Raw genomic sequence first — 10,324 nt, forward strand, 5'->3', positions numbered from 1 at the left:
GGCTACAACTATATGGGGGCAAGACTAGAAGGCAGGATACCAATGGTGTGTTACAGTGGCTCATGTGAGAAATGGTGGGAGTTTGGCTAGGATGGTAGCAGTCAGCATTTCAGAAGTTAGAGGTACAGTGGGAGTGGGCTATGGGCGTGCCTTCTCACTGCGGGTATAGAGACCTAGGACAATGGGGCACTGAGATCGAAGGAGGGATGTTCTCCAGGCCAGGTGAAGACCCCCTTCCATTTATTGTCTGCAGAAATCCTGCTCATCCTTCAAGACTCTGCTTCCCCTGAAAAATCATCCTTCAAGACCCCACTTCCCTTGGGAAATCTTCCTGGCCCCACATGATTGTTTCTATCAGAGTGTTGACTCTTAGTGTTTACGACTGGGTCTTATTCCTTCTTTTCTTAAAGACTCCTAGATATGGGAGGGACCTGACAGTTGTTCATTCCAGCTCCCTGACTTTACAGATGAGGGACCAGAGGTTCAGAGCTGATACTAAACTCAGGTCTCTTATACCCTAGTCTGGTGCTACTAACACTCCATCCTCAACTTTTCATTTATGTATGTCTCATATCCCCAACTAGATCATAAGTTTTTTTCCCTGTCTTTTTATTTTAGATTTAATTAAAGATTCTTAAGAACAGCGGTCACATCTTATTCTCCTTCTTATCCCCCTATCATCTAGCGTAATGCTTGAAATAAACAGACATTCAACAAATATTTGCTGATTAGCTATTCTGCAAATCATTCCTATAGAGCCCACCACCACAGGAATTTCCTCCTCCCTCTGCCCCATCACAGTTAACCTGGCTCCACACACTAGACCTGACATCGCTTACAATCAGCTGCACTGCTGCTGTCCTTACGTCTGGCCAGTGTCTCACCTGACGCTTCTTACAGCCAGGTCTGGAGAGCATAGCAGAGCCTCACTCCAAAGGGAAGGGCTTGGAGCGGAATTCTTTTCATTTAATTGCTACGCTATGACCACAGTTAGTCTAGGAGTCTGATTGGCATTAGGCCCAAACCCCAAGCCATGGGGGGAATTATTAAGAAGATGTGACTATGCATTATTACTTTTGCCTTCCTTGGATGGTCACTTATCTATCAGTAAGTGCTTATGAGAAATGAAATGACAGTTTCTGAAGACCTAGCCCCAGAGGCTTTGGTCTGCTACTGTGGGGAGAGGAGGCCTTCACACTTGAGCAAAGGACCACTGTTCTGGGCTGCTAAGTAACAATGGCAACACATTACTCACTCAGTCCATTTGCTGGGGATCTACCATGTCCTGCATATATCCATTTCTATTTATTAATGCACATTTTCAAATTTGAATTTAGAAGTGCAGAAGTACATAAAAATATAAATCCTTGCTCATAACAAAAAAAAGTAGCATATGTGGAAACTAACAGAACCTGTTCCAATGCTTCCCTCTTTGTCACATGGAATTTCCTAACAAGTTGCATAGATGACCTGCTTGAGGGCCATCTTAAGTGAGAATCCTAAAAGTTTGTTCCCATTTTGGTAATATTGACAAGAGCTAACAGACAACAGAAATTTTAAAAGGCTCCAAAACCACAGAACCACTGACAAGTGGTTAAAGCAGGAAGATTCCCTCAACTCCATTAACGTAACATAACAAGATGTGTGTTATCAGTACGCTGGGCCATTTCCAACTGGTAATTAGGTCCACAATCCACAATCTCTTTACTCTTTATTTATCAACCATGTCCTGTGTCCTGTCTACCTGCTTGCAGAATATGCCATTAAAATGATGTATGTCAAGCTTTTTCAGTTACTGGCAACTTGGGAAGATCAAAACTTCTTTGAGGTCGACCTTCTCTCCCAGGACAAATCACTGGATTTAATCAGGAATAGAGTGCACCTTTTGATGAGAAAACATATCTCCGTTTTTTTAAGTATTCTATGTAGATACAGTTTAGATAAAGTCCTCGGGTGACCTCAATCATATCCAGAGCTTCAGTTTATAAGATGATGACTCAGTTCACATCTCTAGCTCAAAACTTTCTATCAGGCTTCAGATCCATGGTTTCAAGTGTCTTAATATCCCAAGGGCAGCTCGGATTTGAACTCAGCACATGAGCGCAGGCGTGCGCGCATGCACACACACACACATTTCCTGTCCTAAATCTCAGTTTTAGTAAATGATATCATTGCACACCCGGGTTTCCAAACCAGAAATTGAAAGCATACTTGAGGCGTGAGCAGACCTGCTCTGGTTTGTTGGAATTTGGATTATTTGAAACTAGTGTCAAAACAAAGCTTTCTTTAGCTCTCGTACTCCCAGGCAGCCACTGCCTCCTTGGCCGGGCCCCACAGGCTGCCTCCTTCCTCTGGCCCCCCCTCCGCTTCTTCCCCCACCTGGGTCTATGTCTCAAGGTTATACGAGGACCTCTGCCCTAACACGAGAACAGATTTCAACAGAAATCATCTGAGGGACTTTTTAAAACAAAAGATTCCCACACTTTCCCTCAAGAGATTCTGATTCAGAAAGTCTGAGGCGAGACTTAATCTGTCCTCAGTACCATCATAGAATTCCATCGGAACCCCCGTGCCAGCAGGAGGGACCTGGGGTGCTCTGTAACACCCCAAGTTTGGGACCATTGTCCTCCCAAGTAATGATGGTGCCATGTGTCTGTACATGGTGGCTGTTGCCACACACATCATGTGCACAAGCACATACATATGCACACAAACACACATGCGCACACACACACATGCATGCTCTCCCCCTATTTTATTTTTGTGACACCTGTACCCAGGTCACCCTGATGCATCGCTTGCAGTTGCTTCTACAAGCAATCATTCGCCAAACAGCCATTCACACCTCCCCTGCTCCCTCACCAGCATGCTTCTCTCTTCTCCCCATGACTGCAGCAGCCTCCTAAGGGGTCTCCCTACTCTGTACTGTCCTCTACACTCCTGACTTGGGGCTCTTTGGAAATGCAGATCAGAGCCACTCAAGTGCCTGGACCCCTGCAGGCACTTCCTTCCACCATCAACCCTGCCCAGCCTTCCCAGAGTATACATACTTCTTCAGGCCATTGCTCTCATATCAGCAGTGACAGAAGAAACAGAAGACATAGAAAATATTTAGAAAAGCTCTTGAACTCATTTTAGGTACACCAAATGTCTCTATTGATTAAAAATGGGTATACAATTCTATACTCTTCTATAACATTCCTTCTTATAGCAACCTTCTCATTGGAGGTTAATATGAGTAATATTGTTTTTAACGAGGAGGTCCCGTCATTAAATATGCTTGTGAAATACCTGATAAGACTAGGTTAGACAAGTTGACTGATCCTGCTATGGATAATGAATCTTCATGGGTGAGAGGTCACTTACTGGGCTTCCCCGAGTTTTCTGATTCTGTCTGCGCTCTGTAAGGGAGCAGGTCACAGGCGAGTGTTCCCTGGAGAATGCTTTGGGAAATGTCCTACAGGAAAAGGGGAAGGGTTTCCAGGATTTGGATGACTTGTTGGTGAATGGATTAAAGGAAAACACAATATTGTATAAGATGTTATACACAGAAGAGAGAAGAAAAAGATGTTTTTCTCTTTAAAGAACTAGCAAACAGGGGGTGTTTTCTGCATCTCCAAAGAGAATGAATTTTAAATGCTTTAGAAAAATGAACTGAATACTCTTCCACCTCACTCCACCTATGCAAAACTCTAATGTGATATTTATTTAGTATTTTTCCAAAGGAGAGACTTCCTGAGTTTGTCCGGGACTGGGTAATTATTGGAGAGTGAAGAAGGCTTCGTTCCTAAATGCTGTTCTCCTCTCCATGAATATTTCCAGTAGTGACCTTGTTCGCAGGTCACTCTTACCTTGCTCTTCTCATTTTTCCTACTCAAGAAAATTGAAAATATAGTAAATCTCATTTATCTCTTTCTCTCTCCCTCTCCTCTTCCCTCTCCTTTTCCTGAACCCCATCCCGTGTTTCTTCCCTTGTCCTCCAGGAACCTTCTGCATCATCTCACTGTGCACCTGTGTGGCCGGGATCAACTTTGAGCTGTCACGCTACCCACGCTACCTGTATGGACTCCCCGATGACATCAGCCATGGCTATGGATGGTCCATGTTCTGTGCGTGGGGTGGCCTAGGCCTCACACTCATCTCGGGATTCTTCTGCACCTTGGCCCCTTCTGTCCAACCTGTCCCGAGGACCAATTGCCCTAAATCTAGACCCGAGAATGGGACAGTGTGCTAAAAAACAAACCCATACCCATATATATATATATAAATATATATATAATATACATATATAAAACAAAACTAAATCAAGCTGATGCCAGTGCCAAGGTAGCGTTGAGTTGGCTCAGGCACCAGCATCTCGTCGGACTCTGTGTTGCCTCATCACTGAGATGGGGAAACGTTCCCATCATGTGGCTCTTCCATCAATTCTTGACTTTTGGCTCCATGGTTTCTTGAAGACAGAGTGAACGTCAACACTTGCGATAGCATCCTGATTCCGTCACTCACGAGGATGGGGTGGTGGGCTGGGAAGGGACAGTGCCAGTGGTCTGAAGAGGCACAGATGTAGAGAAGCAAGTGCCATCCACTGGGCCAACAGGAGAGGATACCGCCCCAACACCGATCATATCACAGAGAAACAAAGCCTACTTAGTTCATAGAATGTAACCAAATCTTGAGGCCATTTGCAGAACCACGTCTTCACCTGCTCTTCCTGTTCCGATTTCCTTCCTGGCCCACCAGCGACACACAAGAAGTGGAAGAGAAAACAAACAGAAGGAAGTTTTCTCTTTGCTGCCAAACTTTTGGACAAAGTTTTAGAGGTGGGAAGGGGGAGAGAACAACATGCTGAGAGGCAAGATCCGCATCAAATAAGAGGACACTTCAGTGGATGCTCAGAAAACCCAGTCTTACCTTCCAGCTGCCTTACACCCAGTGAAACAAGAGGCCGCCCTGCCCCTCCCCCACCTGCACTCCCTGGGCAGATGGAGCCTTGGAGTAATGCTGTGATGTGTGTATGTATGTGTGTGTGTGTGACTACTCCAGGTGTTTCCTTTTTTTCTTTTCACCTTTTAAATGGAAATACTGCATTATGACTGTTTTCTTTCTCTCATTTGCGGTGGTTTCGTGGCCTAGGATGGAGGCCCCAGGACCTAGGAAGTATAATGAGGGGCAGGCCTAGATGGCTGCCAGTTCTGCAGCTTCAGATCCCTGGAGTGTGTGTGTGTATGTGGTAGATGTTTTCTGAGTGTGAGGTTTTATCATTTGTGTTGCATTTTTCTGTTATTTTTAGTACAGCTGAAATTCCCAGAGGGCAGAACCAAGAATAAAACCACTGGGCCAGAGGACCCTGTGGTTCTTCACATCACGGTTCTGGGACGCCTCACGATTTAGTCCTCTATTTTTGGAAGTCCAAGACACAACTGGGCAGAAAAGCCATGAGAGAAGAGGGGGAACACAGTTCAGGAGGGAGAAGGAATGTTGCCTCTGTTGCTGTTGCACAAGTACGTATACCAAACAAGACCTTTCACTCCCCATCACAGAAGCCGTCCTTTGTCACTGGACATCTACCCCTTTCCTAGGACAACCTCTGTACAGATGAAAGAAAATGGGGCACATGCAGAGAGAACACCTCCATGTCCCATGGGCTCAAGTTTGTACGATACTGTGTAAATTAATGGAGAACTCTTGACTCTTTCCACCCTCTTCCTTTCCTCTTGATATTCAAGGCCATGAATCCCAAAATAGGTGTCTTAGCGGCTAGCACCCAAACAGAGGTGGCATGAATCCAGCCTAGTATCTCAGGCTCATTTGAGCAAATTGGCACTGCAGGTGTTGGCGAGCTACAAAGTCAGCCAGAGAGTTGTGAAAGCTGTAGGGAGAGGAGTCTGCCGGAAAGAGTGGGCAAGAGCAGCTGACAGTCACCTCAGTGACCCTGCTGGGGCTGAGCAGCCCTGGGGAGGCAAGAGAGAATCCCCAAGCTATACAGCCATGGGTCAACCATGTAGCTGAGAATTCAGTTGCTTCATAAATAAATATGCTTTGCGAACTTTACCAACCACTCAGCAGGCTTCCTTCCCACCCAACCACTCTGTTTCATCTCCCTGTCTTCTAACCTATCTTCCTACCAGTTTCCACCTTTTCTCACCTACTAACCACTTAACTTCTCCCTCTTCCATAGACCAGGCTACAGGTACTGCCTGTCTCCTCATCTGCTCTTTCTGACTGTGTGTGTCATTCACATTTGGATAGGACGTCTGAAATGCATGAGTGGGCTTGAATGTGGGTTTCTGTATGCGTGTATCTCTGGTGCATTTTATGTGTGTCTGTGTCAATATGTTCCTGGACGCAGATGTAGGTGTCCTACCTAAGACTTTCTTGCCACTGACACTGGCCAGCTTCTGCAAAAGGTGTTGTGTGTGAAATGCCCTGTGTATGGATGTGCTGGGAGATGACGGGTGAAGTGTGTAGCAGGAAATGCTGTTAGCTTCCAATTGAGGTTCTAAGGATTATTTTTAAAATAAAGGGTTTATTCTATGAGAAGGGATATAATTTTCAGGAAAACACAGTTTTTCAATTGTACAGGGAATTTTTAAAAATTTTTCTTTGAAAATTCAAGGAAAGGGCATACTGGGGCTTGAGGAGAAGTGGGGAGAAGTATCTGAGAGTGACAGGCCTGTGTCTTCCTTCCAAGCATCCTGAATGGGCTCTGCTGAGCAGAGATGCAGGTGTCCATGAGTCTCTGTTTGGGGCAGAAGGCTTGTCTGTGACCAGACCCAAATTCTAGCTGTTTACCAGCTGCATGAAAGTGGGGAAAGAAATTCCAAATGGGGCAATTTGGTATCAATCATTTAAACTTTTCTTCACAGACCTATCATTATTTATGTCCTTTTTAAACCATGCTTGCTATAAATAGATCATCCACTCTATTCAGCTATTAATCCTTGTGATGGACCTTTGACACAACTTTTGCATCCTTTTGAAACCTTCCTGAAATGTTAGGAGGACTCCTGGGAAAGAAGTGAACCACCTGGGCTCCATCAGCATCAACAGAGCAAGGGATTTGGGCTGCTTTTTTTGGTTGTGGGGCCGAATAGGTACAAATACACCCCGGGATCTGATCTTGCTTGGGGCCAAAAACAGCCCAGCCACACGGCCAGGATGGAAGACCTGGTCAGATGACAAGTCCTAGCCAGTAGGAGAACTGCCCTGGTGAACTTGATTCCTCCAGCATCGGGGCTTGAGCCCAGATTAAGACATGCCACTCCAAGCAATTACTGACACTTGGTGCTGTGAGGTGGTTGAGGAAGAAGAGAAGCTAGAGGGGAGCCTGGCCCTGCGAGACTCTTTAGGTCAGACTCTGCTAACTCCAAAGTGGAACCCAACCTTCTGACGGGATTTAGGGTCAGCAGCCTCACTTAAACTCAGAGCCCCCAGCCCCCACCCCAGGTCAAGTTCAAATTCCTTACAGATGTGTTCATGCAAGGTCTTATGACTATGTATGTGTTTTGAGCTCCATGTAAGTCAGTGTTGAGCATGGGGCCCCTTTTAATTTTTATTCCCTTCTTACCCTACAAGATTGGGGATTCGGGAAAGTAAGGTATCTGCCTGGAAAAAGGTCCTATTTCTTTCTCTCCCCATTTTGAGAGTTTTGCTTTATTCTTCTGTTTCCTTTTCGTCTCTCCACTCCCTCTTTCTTTCTGCATCAACTTTGGTTAATTAAAATAGTTAAGGAATTCATCTCTAGAGAGGCTCTTGTACTCCAAGTGATCCCCTTCCTCATTTGTTGTAGCCATAGGTTTCATAAGGACCTCTGTGGCTCCCTAGCATCAAAATATTAAAAGAACTTAAAACAACATCTGTTCCAGGTTCAACCCTCCTATAAACCCTAGCCTTTCAACAATTCTACCCTTTCAACTTCAGAGATTGTGAAGTCACAAAGACTCACCAACTCCACCAGATCAAGCCAAGCCTTCCTCCATCTCCTGTCCATATGCAGGCCCCTGGGGGCTGGTGCATTTTTGTAGACTCTCTTTTTGGGGATAAGGGAAGAAGATATTCTGAGACCCTGAGACTGGGCCCTACATCTTAGTACTTATCCACAGTTATGGTAAGAGTTCTAGAACGAACGTACCGTGTGCAGTTGTCCTGATTCAATGGGAGGATGTGCTGCTTAGGTCTCTAAAGCTGGCCACCTGTGTCAAATTCAGAATAATGAAATCAAGTACATTACCCAGAGGTATTTAGAATTGACTATGTCTTTACCTGGCTCATTCTGAAAGCGTTAATTAACTAATTTTCAAGTATCTGAGGGGAAGGAGTAGGTAGAAATACACTCTGGTCATCTTTGGTGTGATTTGTGTGGGATGTTTGGTTGATTCTTGCAGCTGTGGTGAAGCTGCTTTTCCGAGCGTGTTCCCTCTGCTCCAGAGACTAACCATCCCAGTGGACACGTCCAGCCCTTTCCAGGGAAATATGGTGAGTCATAGTGACAGGTGATTTTGTCACAGATAGAAATAATTGGTGCATACCAGCCAGGTTGGCTCTGTGCTGTCTTCCGCTGGTATATGATAGAGTAGGGGGACAGATTGTTAAACAAACCCCCCTGAGTTGATGGACACAAAAGATTTGGGTGTCCCTCAAAGCAGTCAACTTGGTGGGCTGTGTTTGCCCTCTTTCTGTTGATGCCGCCATGGTGCAAGATGTTTCTCAGACATTATTTTTACTTCTTAGACTGCATCATTATTGACTATTAGATTTTTCTTTCCTGAATAATACATGCTCATTATAGAAAATTAGAAACAATACAAAAAGAGTAGAAGATTGTTCATAATTCCATCACTCTGAGACATCTTAATGGTCATAGCCCCAAAATTTCCCCAGTCAGTGGTTGCCTCTGGGTTGGCAGGTGGGGCTAGGAGGGCAGTCCATGGCCGCAGAACCACACCGATCTGCACGGAGTTGACCCTGTGTTCATGGCAGCAGGAGCACAGGAGTCTGAGCCCCCAAAGATAGCAAAGAGGTCTTTCCGAAAGCTCAACACCAGAGCTTAGGGGCAGGGATGGAAGAGAACTAAAAGATTCCTACTTTAGGGTTTCGTTCATACTTTTATTTTTGAGTGCCATCTCAATCTAATTATAGGTGTAAGAGCACTGAAGCCAGAGTAACTCACTAATTAAGCTATAGTTGTGTAATGTAGTTACTGTAAATTTTATTTCAGCTCTGCACTAAAATGATTTGTGACTCTGGGCACTGTGTCTTCTCCATACTTGAACTTCCTCATCCACAAAATGAGGATAGTGAAAACACTTTTACCTCATGGTATATTAAGGGTGACAAAGACATTGCAAAGTGATTTGCAAACACGAAGTGTCATATAAATTATGCACTGTTCCAATTTATCCTGCAGCAGCAGAGCCCCCACAGACTGAATTCTTCCAGATGGTTTCTGTGCCTTGCTGCTGACAGGATAACCCAGAGTCAGAGGTCATCTTGGCCTCCGAAGGGGTCTGTACCTATCCAACTTAAGCACATGGGATTCTATTTCTATCCTTTAGGTCCCTCACAGAAGCTGGCTCCTTAATTTACCTGTTCCCAGGCTTCCTTTTTGTCCAAGGCCAGTTTTGCAAAGGGCACTCTTAATCCCCCTTAATTATTCCCAGAGGTGATGAAATGAGTAAACTGTATGGGTCAAATAGCGTAAATGAACTAAACCAGTTAACTGTTAACCAAGGCACATGGTCAATGCCTTATTGGGATTTTTTGTTTTTTGTTTTTTACCATCTTTCTAACATTATTTCTAGCTGTACATGGCCAAGTGGTGGGAGAAAATCAGACTCTGAAACATTTTAATGGTCTTTTAAGTTTAAGATGAGAACAAGTTTCAAGGAACTCTGGGATCCTCTTTTTCATGTTCGGTGGTGAAGCAGATGGCTTCAACAAAAGCGTATGGGTTCTTATAGGAAGTCTTTTGGATGGTGCATTCACTAGGAGGTGCTCTGGGTGTGCTCTTGTTTGGGAAAAACTGAATCCTAGGTTCTAAACAAGAAGAGAATGCACTTCCAAAAGGATCTGCACACTTTCTGCTTTGCAGGGGATCAGGTTTCAATGTTATGGTGAGACTTTCTTTAAGGAAAGTCCAAATCATTGCTACCTATGTAGATAGAGCCTGGCCAGGAATAGGGCAACTCCCCAACTGTGGGTGTATTTGTTCACTATTGAGAAAAACAAAACTGGGTGTGAGCATGGGAGTTGCACAGCAGTGGCTCAAACCTGGCCTCGCTTTGACAGACACCAAGCTCAGCAATTGCAACTCCTATTCTTCATT

General features: G+C 44.8%; 1 protein-coding gene across 1 annotated transcript in view; it reads left to right on the forward strand.

Annotated features, from left to right (window-relative positions):
* The window catches only part of TMEM178B (transmembrane protein 178B), a 328,552-nt gene extending 324,178 nt beyond the window's left edge, over positions 1 to 4,374 (forward strand). The window contains exon 4 of the mRNA XM_044773488.2: positions 3,984 to 4,374. Within this exon, the coding sequence (XP_044629423.1) occupies positions 3,984 to 4,234 (251 nt within the window). The 3' untranslated portion in view covers positions 4,235 to 4,374. The remainder of the gene's footprint in view (positions 1 to 3,983) is intronic.
* The last annotated feature ends 5,950 nt before the right edge of the window (positions 4,375 to 10,324 follow it).

The sequence above is a fragment of the Equus asinus genome, chromosome 1 (assembly GCF_041296235.1).
Source record: "Equus asinus isolate D_3611 breed Donkey chromosome 1, EquAss-T2T_v2, whole genome shotgun sequence".
Classification (NCBI taxonomy): domain Eukaryota; kingdom Metazoa; phylum Chordata; class Mammalia; order Perissodactyla; family Equidae; genus Equus; species Equus asinus.